The 13,961-nt window shown below is 51.7% G+C and overlaps 1 protein-coding gene across 8 annotated transcripts in view; it reads left to right on the top strand.

Annotated features, from left to right (window-relative positions):
* DCUN1D2 (defective in cullin neddylation 1 domain containing 2) overlaps window positions 1-12,543 on the top strand; it is a 31,308-nt gene extending 18,765 nt beyond the window's left edge. For all 8 annotated transcript variants that reach the window (XM_073887457.1, XM_025874564.2, XM_073887453.1 and 5 more), the window contains 3 exons: window positions 9,480-9,562; window positions 11,161-11,257; window positions 12,406-12,543. In XM_073887457.1, the coding sequence (XP_073743558.1) occupies window positions 9,480-9,562; window positions 11,161-11,257; window positions 12,406-12,485 (260 nt within the window). In that variant the 3' untranslated portion in view covers window positions 12,486-12,543. The remainder of the gene's footprint in view (window positions 1-9,479; window positions 9,563-11,160; window positions 11,258-12,405) is intronic.
* Window positions 12,544-13,961: the final 1,418 nt, after the last annotated feature.

Genomic DNA, 13,961 nt, shown 5'->3' with positions numbered 1-13,961 from the left:
GGGGGGGCGCTGCCCTGTGCTCTGTGCTTGTCTGGACTAGTCTGTGGTCTCCACGTTCCCAGGACCTTCAGGACCCACCTTTCAACAGCTTCTGGGCGAAGGTACTTCCCAGTTTGCTCACATCTTGTAGTTTGTTAGTCTCAATTTCCTTGTTTCATACTATGCTTATATGTTGTATGAGCAAAATATATCACAATTTTTAAACTCCTAAAATAGTCACAGTTCTGTTTCTGTGCAAATGCCTTCACCTCATTTTTTAAAAGCAACAACCAACCAAAACCGTGGTGATTCCTCTGGTCTGCTTCATGTGGTCATGTCAGGGTTCGCGCCCTTGAGAGTGACGTGCCGCATCATTTGTTCCTTGTATGGATGGGAGAAGCTTTCTTGCTCTCTCAGAGTGGCCACAGCGTGCCCTGAGGACAGGTCACCTGGTGGTCACACAGTCTTAAGCCAGATTACAAGGCTAGAGTGTCACCTTAGGTAGGAAAGGGTGTGACTTTGGTCAAGGTCACTGTAATGGTTGGCTGGAGCATCCTTTTGTGTTTGGTGCTGTCTTGATGACACCAGCCCATGAACTGGCTGTCTGAGGACACTTTCCACCTCCGCTTTCTTTTTGTGTGATACATCGCAGCTCCGTTCTCAGCGGTACAGACTTACCCACCTGGAGGAATTCCATCTTCACTGCCGTTTCCACTGTGGCAGGGTCAGGAGCCTGCCAGGGGAGGCAGCGTGGTGTACGGGGGCAGCTTCTGAGGTGTGCATGGCCCTCAGAGGGGCCATCTGAGAAGAGGGACAGGCGTATGGGAGGGTCGGGGGTCCCAGGTCCCTTCCTAAATCACCCGCCCTCCATCTGGGCTAACAGGGCCTGGACTGCCAGCCTCGGGTTTATTTAACAGATTGAGGAGTGTTTTTATTTTAATTATGTTAGGACAACTAAGAAAAACGAGTAAAATGTTACTGGCTCCGTGACACCCCTAAGGTGGCCAGTCCGCTGCCCGGTGGTGCTGGTGTGCCCCTGGGGGTGTCCCGGGTCAACGCACACTCACCTTCCAGCCTTCAGGGAGACTAGGCAGTGAGGGCTGTCTGGATCAGACCTCGCCTCTGGCCATCTTTTGTTTGGGACACTCACCGCTGCTTATGCGGCTCACTGCCCACATCTGTCCACCCGCCGTGGCCAACTCTGTGGTTCTTTCATGTATTACGTAGAAGACTCTTCACAAGGAGATGCCTCGCTCCCAGCGGCTGCAGCTCATCTAGGGACGGCAGGATAAACGTTTGCTTCTGTGCCTTTCTCCCGTGTTAAGATAACAGACTGCCTGGCATCCTTTCGATCCATCAGCGTGTATTTTTGTCACATCATTGTGAACTCATGGACTGAATCACAGGTGAAGGTTTCAGCTGAAGCTCAGAGATAATTATTCCGCCTGTGGCTGGGGGAGCAGGGGGAGCTCTTGCGGGTCGGCCCTGGCGTCCTTGATGTGATCCGGGAGTGTGTGGCTGTTGCCTCCCTATCCGCCAGGACAGGCTGCTCGGGGCTCATCATCCTCGTTTCCTGCCTCAGACCTGAGGCTGGCCATTTCTGCAGGGGGCCCTGGTTTCTTTTACTGACCAGAATGCCGCCAGTTGCAGTGCTCGTGAATACCGACTTGGCCTCTATTTCTAGATTCTTCGGTAAACACAGCTTCATGCTAGTGCTTCTCATTCAAATGCAGGACCGCAGGACTTTTTTTAACTTAAGGTTTTCTGTATGACAACCATATTTCTTTTCTTCTGCCACCTATGTACATGCTAAAGATTGTTTTTAAAGGTTACATGCTCTTTCTGACCAGCGGTCTGCGTGTTCGCGGCGCACACTGACTGGTGCAGCTGGGGCTGTGCCGCTGGACCGGGAGCCGGTGCCACCGTCCTCCACGTGCATCTGCTGGCAGGCCCCGGCCCTGCGTGCTCAAGCAGTCCTGGGCATCAGGTCTTGGCTCAAGTGCTCCCGTCCTTGAATGTCTTATGCGCGTCCTCCTACTCTCTTCTGGCCCCACCTGCGGATCAGTCCTCTGACGAGACTCTGACTGCCCAGGACGCCCCAGGATTGTTTTCCTTCCTGCCCGAGGCCCGGTGGTTGTTGCTGACGGTGCCTGAGTGCTGGCCCTGCAGGACCAGTGCCCTCGCCCAAACCCTGCCTGGTCTTCCTCCAGGAGGGCTCTCACCCCGCCCCAGCTCTCCTTCCTCCTCCAGACGTGCCCTTCCTCTGCAGCCCCCGCAGCTCCTCGCCAAAGAGCTGCCTCCCCTGTCCGCCTCCTCCGCGCAGGCTGCTGTCTGTCGGGCCCCTTTGCTGGGTCCTCCTTTTAACTTAGCTGTTTCTGAACCAGTTTCTTCCGTTTCTGGTTCCTGAGCTTCGTCCTCTCCTCCGAGTCTCTCTGTTGTGTGTGTGCTGTTCTCCCCGTCTCTTGTCATTTCTTGATCTCTTCGCCTGTTTGACACGGAAGGTCTTGCTTTCCTGGGGTGACAGTCTGCATTATCGTTTTTTCTTAAAGTATCATGGTTTTTGCTTGGTCATTTTTTTTAAAGATTTTTTATTTATTTGAGAGAGAGAGAATGAGAGAGAGAGAGCACATGAGAGGGGGGAGGGCCAGAGGGAGAAGCAGACTCTCCACTGAGCAGGGAGCCCGATGCGGGACTCGATCCCGGGACTCCAGGACCATGACCTGCGCCGAAGGCAGTCGCCCAACCAACTGAGCCACCCAGGCGCCTGCTCACTCATTTTTCTGTGAAATTACTTTCTTGAGCTTCTACGAGGCTGGTTCGGGGCAGCTTTCCTCAGTTAGCTCCCCTGTGTGTGGGGACTGGCCTGCCTGTGGGTACCCGTGTGTGTATGCATGTGCGTGTTGTGCCCACCAAGGAAGTTTGCTTCCTAAGGTTTCCCGCCTCTGTCACTCTCCCTGCTTTTGTCTTCCGGTCTCTGGTGTCCTTGCCGCCCACTCCCCACTGCCTGTGTGGTGAGGCCCTGTTTAGGAGGTGCCTGGCAGGTGGGTCCTGGGATGCGTGGGGACCCACTTGGGGCAGGTCCCTGCACCCACCTCCTGCTGGTCACCAGCGGCCCAGTTCAGGGTCTTCTCCCCTTGTCCTGGCCAGGCTCTGTGGTGAGGACCTGCTGTGGCCCCAAGGCCCCCGTTGTCCCATCCGCCAGAGACCCCGTGCTGCTCTGACCCCCACAGCCTCACAGGGCGAGTGGCTGCTGGTGGGTTGTCCTCTCCTGCCTGGACGGCACTATAAATGCTGCCGTTGGTTTGGGTTATGCTGTTCAGGTACTTTTTCTGTTTTTATGTGAAGATTCACAGAAATTTAAAAACCATGCTTCCGGGGCGCCTGGGTGGCTCAGTCGGTTAAGCGTCTGCCTTCGGCTCAGGTCATGGTCCCAGGGTCCTGGGATCGAGCCCCGCGTCGGGCTCCCTGCTCGGCGGGAAGCCTGCCTCTCCCTCTCCCGCTCCCCCTGTGTGTGTTCCCTCTCTCGCTGTGTCTCTGTCAAATAAATAAATAAAATCTTAAAAAAAAAAAAAAACCATGATTCCTCTCCCACATTTCCAGAACCCCTCCAAATGCCCAGGAACTTTCCTTGTCATCAGTCGCTTGTTTAAGGGACGGAAAGTAGGGGCGCCTGGGTGGCTCAGGGGGTTGAGATTCTACTCTTGATTTCGGCTCAGGTTTGGTCTCAGGGTTGCGGGGTCGAGCCCTCGATCTGGCGCCGTGCTGGGTGTGGAGCCTGCTTGAGCTTCTCCCTCTCCCTCTGCCCCTCCTCACCCCTCCCTCTCTTTAAAACAAGGTGGGGACAGAAAGGAGGGGCTGAAGCACAGGACTGCTAGTCCTGAATCCTCACGAGGGCCCTGGGGGCTCCTCCCCAGCCTGTTGTCCCTCTCCTCTGCTTTTCTTCTTTCCTTCCTTTTTCTTTGCACTCTGTTTTAAGTGGGCAGCTCAGTGGAACCAGCAGCATCCCCTCTGTTGTCCAGCCACTGCCCCCACCCATCTCCAGAACCTTCTTGGCCTGAGAACTGGGCCCCCCCACCGGTGACACCCGCTGCCCCGCCCAGTCTGTGCAGCTGACGCCCGCAGGTAACGTGCAGCGCGCGCCCTCCTACCCCAGTGTCCCCGAGGCTCATCCGGCTGTGTCGTGTCAGCCTCCTTCCTTTTTGAGGCTGAATGATACCCCCGTAGCGCGGTGCGCGCGCCGCACGTTGTTCACACATTTGTCCATGGCGGACACTGGGGTCGCTCCCAGCTTTAGCTGTCGTGAGGAATGCTGCTGTGAACATGGCTCATCACACGTCTGCTTGAGCCCCTGCTCCTCGGTTCCTTGGGCTTACTCCCAAATGTGGACTTGCTGGGCAGTGTAGTACGTCTGTGTTGAGTTTCCCGAGGAACAACCATGCTGTCTCCACGGCGGCTGCCCACTTGACCTGTTGCCAGCAGAGCAGAGCTGGGCTGTCTGCACGTCCTCGCTGGCACCTGTTACTTCCTGGGGGTTTTCATGTGGGGTTTTTCCCTTTTTCATGATAGCCCTAATAGGTATGCCCAAGACTATTCTTTTATGAGCTGATTTCTTACTTGTGGAATGAAAACTTTTGCTTTATCATCTTCTCTGTTCCATTCGATTCCTTTCTAAGAGGCTGAGGCAAAATAGTCCTTAGAAATTAAAGCCTGTGACTGACCGGTGCCTGCCATGAGTGTCAAGACAGCAGTACCAGGCTTTTCTAGAGACTGACACACAGCACTGAAGGGGGCTGGGTGGGCTCGCTCTGTGCTCGTGGGCATCTGTAAGAAGACCCCTCGGTTGGGGAGGACAGGTGCCGTTTCTGTTGTGGGGTAGTATTCTTATGCTGCTTTTCTTCTTCTAACTTCTGTTTCCTGCTTTTCCCTAAGTAATACTCACCTGAGCAAGAAATGGTGCCTTCCATGCTTTCCTAAAATTTGGCTAATTCAGGTCTGAGCTAATTATTGTACTTTAAAAGGAAAGTTTAGGTAATGCTTTATTTTGCGCAGCTTAATTCTTAGGTCCTTATTTTACTTCATTTTTTCAAAGTGATAATGAGTTTGACCCAAATTTCAAAACAACAGCAGTTACTCTTTACTGTGAAATGGTGACCCTTTCTGTCTGCTTCATTCTGTACTTTAGGATCTTCAGTATAGTTTCGGAAAATTAAGCTTCTGTTAGAAATGTTTACTTATATCTATTGATATTTTGCAATGTATGGGATTCTTCCCTTTTGATGTTCAAAGGAAAGTGGTTGAAGACTTAGACTTCATTCAGCCTTCATGCGTAGGTATTGCTCGTGAGAACATCTGTCTTATGATTGCCAAGTCACCTTGCCAGGGGTGGAAAAGTAGTAAGGAATTTTTTCAACGTGACTGTTTATCTTAGGTCCTTGCACAGGGAGGTCTGCAGACCAGCAAATCGGCATCACCTGGGAGCTTGAGAGTTCTCAGGTTGCATCCCAGACACACTTTATCACAAAGTACCTCAAAGTGTAGTGGCTTCAAACAGCGATCGTTTTCTATTCCTCAGGATCCTTCGGGTCAGGGATTTAGGCAGAGCTCAGCCCATAGCTCTCCTGTTCCAGCACTGGCACGGAATTGTCTCCTGACCTGCACACCAGCTCCAGGAGGGGAAGGGTGGGGGTGGGACACCTGCAGGGGCAGGGCAGGGGGGCAGGGGTCAGACAGGGGTGGGGAGGGGGTGGGACAGGCGGTGGAGTGGGGTGCAGGGGCAGGGGCAGGGGGGGGGGGGGGGGGGAAAAGATGGGGGGGGGAGCGGGGGGGGGTGGGCCTGCTTATCTCCGGCTTCAGCGAGAACTCGCCCACTCAAGTGCGGTTGTAATTCCAAGCCATTTCCAGGAGGTTGTCAGTTAGAATCTAAATTAAGTACCTGATTTACAGTCTATAAATCTATTTTCTTTCTCCATGAATATTTCAAGGAGACTCAGTGTGAGGGTAAGGAGTGTTTTTGGAAGATGTTTGCAATACAAACCTAATACATTTAGCCTCTGCTTTAGATAGATCGGCCTCTGCATCGGTCGGCAAAGACGTGAGATCTCCACTCTCACCTGTGTCCCCTTTCCTGAGAAGGGATGAGTGTCTCAGGCCTGTCTGCTGGAACCTGTGGGGACGGACACCTGCGGGGACGGACACCTGTGAGGACGGACACCTGTGGGGACACCTGCGGGGAAGGACACCTGTGAGGACGGACACCTGCGGGGACGGACACCTGTGGGGACGGACACCTGTGGGGACACCTGTGGGGACGGACACCTGTGGGGAAGGACACCTGTGGGGAAGGACACCTGTGGGGACGGACACCTGGTGGGGAAGGACACCTGTGGGGACGGACACCTGTGGGGACACCTGTGGGGACGGACACCTGGTGGGGAAGGACACCTGTGGGGACGGACACCTGTGGGGACACCTGTGGGGACGGACACCTGTGGGGACACCTGCGGGGAAGGACACCTGTGAGGACGGACACCTGCGGGGACGGACACCTGTGGGGACGGACACCTGTGGGGACACCTGTGGGGACGGACACCTGTGGGGAAGGACACCTGTGGGGAAGGACACCTGTGGGGACGGACACCTGCGGGGACGGACACCTGTGAGGACGGACACCTGTGGGGAAGGACACCTGCGGGGACGGACACCTGTGGGGACGGACACCTGCGGGGAAGGACACCTGCGGGGACGGACACCTGCGGGGAAGGACACCTGCGGGGACGGACACCTGTGGGGACGGACACCTGTGAGGACGGACACCTGCGGGGAAGGACACCTGCGGGGAAGGACACCTATAGGGAAGGACACCAGAAAGGACAGGGAACTGCCAGGAAGCAACAACCTCTTCAGGAAATCAGATTATTCAAGTACATTACCTCCATTTAGAAGATTTTTGAAGGGTTTAAAAAAAATAAAGCCAGATGAATAATTTTAGGATTACATACCCAAAGCAGAACAATTGCTTTTACAATTTACAAAGCATATTACGTGGTCTGTCTCCTGAAGGATTAAATATAGAATTTTTTTTAAAGATTTTATTTATTTGACAGAGGGTGAGAGAGCACAAGCAGAGGGAGAGGGAGAAGCAGACTCCCCGCTGAGCAGGGAGCCCGATGTGGGACTCGATCCCGGGACTCCGGGATCATGACCTGAGCTGAAGGCAGACGCTCAACCATCCGAGCCACCCAGGCGCCCTGGAGGATTAAATATAAAGAGATTGGTACAGGTGTTCTTATAGTTCCTAGATAAAAACGTGGATAGCTGTCAAAAAGCTTGATCAAGAAAAAAAGATTTTTTCTTCATTTCCTTCCAGTTTGTGTGTCTGTTTATATGTATGTGTTAGAATTCTGTGGATTGTATTGTGTTCTGGGTGATTATTCTTTGGCCTGTCTTTAACTGATGGTCACTGTAATAGAGAAGGTGATTAAAGTCACGTGACTTTGTTCTAACGTAAGAAAAGTCGCGTTGTTTCATACCGGCTGGAATCTAGAATCAGCTGGTTTTGAGAAATCTTGACTTTCGAGGAAGTAAAGTTTCATGATAATTAGCTAATTTTTATATCTGCCCCCAAATCGTTTTTTGACAGCAGGGACATCTTCATTATGTAATTGTAAGTGGAGCTTCAGAAACCAATTGTAACAAGTAACCCCTTCCTCTGAGCGTTTCCTCCTCAGGAGGTAAGACTTCCCGGAGGTCACCGGAGGGCAGCTGTCATCCTCTTTTGGAAGATGCTCGGGGAGCTACTGTTCCTGCTCCAAGTTCTGTCATTTGGGGTGTTTTTACTGTTGTTATCTTACAATGGCTAAGTCCATGAAGACCATGTTAAACATTTTTACACAGATAATACTAAATATGGAAAACGTGTACTTTTACTTTTAGTCACAAACATGCGAATCAGGAACTTGGAAGAAAGGTTTGTAGGACCAGACTAACCCCAAAATACCTAGATTAAATGTCTGCCATACAACTTGATTCCTCTTTCCTCCCCAGGTTCACCCCCATTTCTCCATGTGGGACTTGTCACCTTGAAGCTGAGTTGAGTGTAGATCTCAGTTAATGTTCCTTTGAAGTCACAAGGATGTAGACTTAATGAGACAAGATGCTTCTCTCTGCATTAGACTGCGCGCGCGGCAGGCGAGGGTTAGCCACGTCCCATATGGTCAGTCCTGCAGACTTCCTGACCGTCTCTTTCTCATTAAGACTCCAGCGTATTTAAGACTGAGAAAGTCTGTAACAGAATTTAAACAAGGGGAATATAGGCATTTTATTTAAAGTTGGTGCTACTCATACTTTGCTTTGCTTATGCAGTTTTCCTGGAAATCTCAGGTTACAGCTCTCTATTTTTTTTTAAGTTTTATTTAAGTAACCTCTGCATCCCACATGGGGCTCAAACTCACAACCCTGAGATCAAGAGTTTAATGCTCTACCGACTGAGCCAGCCAGGCGCCCCTACAGAGCTACTTTAATCATTTGTCCAAGTGGGACCAACCAAGAATTAGATGAAAATTTTCTGAAAAGTGGTTAATTGGATATTTTGCATTTAAAAGAATCTGTTACCTGAAGAATTTAGGTAATGTCTTATTTTTCATGTTAGCCCATCCTGACATTTGTGTAAACATGTAATTAGGAAATTGTTTTATTATAGCTGTTCTTTTACTGTCTGAAAGTGGTGAGCAGTTGGGATTAAAGCACGTGATTAAAAGTTGTCAGTTTTAACAAGCAAACTCAGCTCAGCCTCTTAGTATACTTGCTATGTCAAGCATACAGAAAGAAATAGATATTAAACTTACAGTAAGCAAAGAATGGGTCAGTATTCCAAAAATTATGGCTTAGGAGAGTATTCCTGTGCAGTCCTAAAACTCAGCGACCCCATTCCATAAGACATCATCGTCCCCCCTGGCCCTGCAGCGAGGGTCTGTGTCAGGGAAGATGGAGGATGTTGACTCTGACAAATACCCAGTCTAGATTCTAAGTGTCCTTCTGTCAGTGGACGTTCTCTCTCTAGCCATGGTCTTGAGAAATGTGGAGCCCTTATAGTGCATGTGTGGCTGAGTCTGACTCTTTCCGCTCCCATGGTAGCAAATGGCAGGTCCACTTGGAAAGCACTGATAATAAATGATATGCACAAACTGTATCCAGATTGGTTCAGTCAGGTTTGAAGAAAACCCAACGCATATGAAAACGAGAGTCTGCAACACTGATGTTAATGAGGGGATAATCCTTTACATGTCTGAATCACAAATGCATAGATCCCCAGAGTTACAAGATTAGATTACACACAATTTCAGGAACACCTGTGTAAGGGTTAGGCTTCATCTAACTCTTGGGTAAGAGTGCTGAGTTTTATTGATTTAAGTGACTATCAGTGTGCTAGTAAGTGGTCACGTTTGGGGCAGTGGAAAAAGAAATTGGGATTTATTAACTGCTCTTTCTCTCTTTTTTGCCAGATTTAGAAATGGCTGTTGCATACTGGAATTTAGTATTATCTGGAAGGTTTAAATTTTTAGATCTTTGGAACACCTTCTTACTGGTAAGTGTCCTCCGGCTTTTGCTGTGTGTGCCCAGTGTGATGGGGTCAGCAGATTATGAGGCTATGTTATCTGACCAAGGTGTTCCGTATGGGCGGTGGGTCGTCGGGGTTCCTTACGGTGACCACACGGCCACACCGCCATGCACAGTGCCACAGCCATGGAGCTCTAAGCAGGGCCGTCCCGAGGCCAATGTCCAAAGCAGCTCAGGGAGCCACACACAGAACCCCCAGCTAGACGTTCAGATGCCCTGCAGACCTGGGCCGTCATCCATCCACTACCTTTTCTGAGGAACTCAAACTAATTCTGTGCTTCCTCTGAGAAACTTGAAATTCCTGAAGAAAGCACCGGTCGCACACGTCCTGGACGTTGATTCTGGCCCCAGACTGTGGATTGTAACCGGTGTCCCGCGCGCTCATAGTGACACACTTTTAAACGTGTTTACGATGTTCAGAAGGAAAAAGGAGGGCTTAGTTGGCCCCTTGGAAGAGTCTGTCCGTGCCAGCGACGGGCCTCTGAGTGGTGCTGGGCCTTCGTGGTGGGGCGGCTCCTCCTTGCTGTGAGTCAGGGAGCAGGTGTCACAGTGTGAAGCGTGTGGAGCATGGGGTCTCGCTGCAGAACAGTCACATGATGTCGGTGTGCCCAGGCCCACTGTGTCGCTCCCTCCGTGAACGTGTGAGGGGGCGTGACTTCTCACGGCACAGACCCCAGCCTGGCTGACGCCCGTCCTTCCTCGGGGGGCCCGTGTGTGTAGGGGCCTCTTTGAAGCGGCGTGGGAGAGCTGAGACGCCCATCACATTTCCTCTGCTCCACCACTTAGTAGTTTGGGGCCGGCGACCTCAGTTGCAGACGTTCCCAGAGATGGGACAGCACCCTCACAGCAGCACCTTGGGAACCCCCCCGCAGAGCCCTAAACAGGAGAGTGGGTAAAAAGTCAGTAGAACGCTCCCAGACGCAGTGACCACAGCTGAGTCCAGGCCCACTGTTGAGCGGGAGAAAGCTGCTGCATGTCCTGGGGTAGCTTTAGATAAATGCACAAGGACAGGGTGAGCGTGGTGCATGGTCCCTTGAGGGTGCACTGTGCTAGGCGGGGAGGGCAGCAGAGGACCGTGGCCGCCAGGACTGCGGGGTGGAACCTTCCGCGAGGCGGTGCATCCCAGCACAGACATGCGGTGTTCTCCACCTGTTTGGTAGATCTCAAGTATTGAATCACGTGTTTTTAGACCATCACCCCATCCTAGTATAGAGAGAAATAAATTGTGTCCAAATGCAGTTTGCCTGTTCGTCCTGCATTGTGTCTGAATCAGTGGGGGTTAGGTAGAGATTTGAAGTGCTGCCCTTGTATTTGAAACAGATTATAATCTTGGTATTTTAAATGTTTATTCTGTTTTTTAAATAAGTCTACTTTTCCATATTTATATGTTGACACTGTGCAGCTCCTAAGATTTATCTGGAAGCCTCTTACTGTTCCTAATGTCCAGCAGTGTGAGTGGTGGTTCTTAGTCTGCATCAGATTGCAGACTGAGCCAACTAGACAGTGGGACGCTGGAGGTCACGTCTGTTTCTCAAGTCTGGTGGGTTTTTTTCTCTTATGTATTAGGAGCATCACAAAAGATCAATCCCAAGGGACACTTGGAACCTTCTGCTAGATTTTGGAAATATGATTGCAGATGATATGTCTAACTATGACGAAGAAGGTACGGGAAGTCCTGGTGCTTCAGATGGTGGCCAGAAACGCTGACATGCAGGCTGCCTCTCTCTGCCCCGGGGCACAGGACGGTGCTGACCAGCTCCAGCCGACTCTGGGCCGCCCCCTCAGGGCAGTGGGGGTAATGGCCGTAATAATAGTTACCCCTTTAGTGTGTCTGTCAACTGCACGAAAGAGAAATAGGGCTTCAAGATGTAGCTTCAATTCAGAGGAGAGTGTCCCCTAAACTAAAGCATTTCCCAGGTGGCCATGCAGAGAGGTGTTTGGGAACCGCCGCCCCAAGTACACGATCCTGTGTGGGCCCCCCCCCCCCCCGTCATGCTACTGATGTCGGCCTGAAGATTCCAGCTGGTGCTTGACGTAAACATAGTCACATATCTGTGGTCCCTCCCCCCAGCTATCTCAGGCCAGCCGTTCAGGGATCATTTACGTGCCTGCCACCCTGGGCGCTGGGCCACGGTAGGGAAGGAGGCTCCGTCTCGGCCCGCCCGCCGTGTGCTTCCTCCGTGCCCAGCCTGGAGGCCACCCTCTGGGGCAGCTCCTCACCTCCCTGCTCTTGGCGCTGGAAAGTGAAGGCTCACCGCCCTGGCGTGCATATCTGTGTGTGTCCTCTGCACTGAGCATGGAGCAGGGTGTGAGTGAATGGGTGGGTAGTTGACCCTAGACAGGCCCCGCTCCTGGGAGCTTAGCTACGGCGGCGAGACACGGCTTGTCCGTCCAGGGAGAAGGAGCCAGCCACTTAACAGTGAGTGTGTGTCTGGCCGGCGGGGGGTGTCCCAGGTTCTTGGGTGGTCCGGGCCGCTTGGGAGTGTGGGGGTGGCCTAGGCTGGAGGGGAAAGGCCCCAGGGAGAAAAGGAAGGGCGCTGGGTAGCCAGGAAGCTGTGTTCCGCAGGGAGGGCAGGGGGCCCTGCAGCCAGCCAGGCCCGCCTGCCCTGTCATTAGAGGCCATGTCCACACGAGCGGGTCTGGCCAGAGCCGGAGAAATGGGTTTCACTGGCCAATTCCTTCAGAGAAACAGGCTGGAAAACTCAGTTGAGTTCTTGCAATACAGACATTGTGAGAAGAATGCTCTGAATACAAAAATATTACTCTAAACTGTTGATTTCTTAAAATATCCATGTGTTTGCTTTCCCGTAGGAGCATGGCCTGTTCTCATAGATGATTTCGTGGAGTACGCACGGCCAGTCGTTACGGGCGCTAAGTGCAGCCCTTTCTAGGCAGGAAATTAAGATGCTGAGAGGAAGGGCCTCCTGCAAGGGGACGCTCGGTCAGTCGCTGTGCCCGTGTCGCTGGCCCTGGCAGTCACCCTCGGCCAGCCGGGCACTGGAATGACCTCCCCCTGCTACAGAAAGGGCTGAGTTGGACACTGGAAGGAGCTCCTCAGAAGACACTGCTTTGGGATGCCTGGGGGTGACTATTACTTTAGGAGATTTCTGCTTGATTATTATTATACTTGGGACAAAGTGACTCAGAGCCTGTTTGCAGGGCGGCAGAGCGTGCCATTTAATTCATGATGTACGGTGATCGCCACCAGTGACCACAGCTCCTGCTGGGGCGCCTTGTAATTCCGCTTAAAAAACAGTATTTGTGTCCTCGGCAGGATGCTGTGTTTTTCTGCAAGTCAAAGCTGGTATCCGTGTGCCCTACAGGACATCTGACACGGATTCAAACATTTGATAAACTGGTGCCAGGAATTCGAGATTTCTATTTTCTGATTTATCAAATATCTAGATTTATTAGATCTATTTTTATTTTAATTCCCTGTCGATGTTCACGTGAAAGTCATTCCGTGGTCCTCGGTGTGTGGCAGTTTGCGAGGTGATGACACGTGTGGGCTGTGACCCCGGGGGCGTTATTGTAAACAGTGACAAGTTGCGGATCTTTTCTTTCCAATGTCATTTGAATAAGCTTCCTAAAAAATTTTGTAAAGTATGTTTTTTTAAAAAATGTATTTTATTACATTTAAAAAGACATTTTTCCATGAAAAGTATTTCTTTTACAAGCAAAGGAGTCCAGATTTAAAAGTCATGTGAGTTGGTTCCTTCCAGCGTCTGAGAGGCCCGTCGCCCGCCCTCTGGCTGTGTGTGTGGTTGCACACGTCTTGTTGCCCACAACACCCACGGGGAAACCTCCACCTCATTTCCACCTGAAGCCCATGCTCGTCATGTTGCTGTCTGAGTCTTCCAGTGTTTGCTGGCCAGAGAAGACCGTCCAGCGAGGCCCAGAACCTGCCCTCCGAGCATGGGAGGCCCGTGATGCCACCTGCTTTCCGTTTGGAAAAAGCTGCGTGTTCTAAAAATCACTGTGTGGACCCTACCTCATGCGTGAAAAGATCTTCATGTCACAAGTGTTTCTGCTGCCGGCCCGCAACCCTGTGTACGAGACAGATGAGTTGGGGTCCCTTCACGGGAGAGAGGAAGCTCACTTTGGATTTTCTGTACATGGACAGTGTGCCTGAAATGTGTGCTTGAGTTGACTTTCACAAACATGGTTCTGAGTTTCTGGAAGCCCCGTGCCCAATGGGGGTTTTTCCCTACTTGCTGTGTGTGAACTATGTATGCTTTTGGAAAGGAGTCTTTCAAAGGGACAGCAGGCCGTGGAGGGCAGGAAAGGGGCCTGAGGCCGGGACACCACCGTCGGGGCTGGGGCGGCCCCAGCCCGCTCTCCCAGGCCTGTGCATCCATGGCAGCAAA

Source organism: Callorhinus ursinus, unplaced genomic scaffold, assembly GCF_003265705.2.
Source record: "Callorhinus ursinus isolate GAN/ISIS: 27379988/994484 unplaced genomic scaffold, GSC_fseal_2.0 scaffold79, whole genome shotgun sequence".
In the NCBI taxonomy this organism is placed as follows: domain Eukaryota; kingdom Metazoa; phylum Chordata; class Mammalia; order Carnivora; family Otariidae; genus Callorhinus; species Callorhinus ursinus.
Note: the sequence above shows the minus strand (reverse complement) of the source record. Positions and strands in the feature narration are given on the sequence as shown.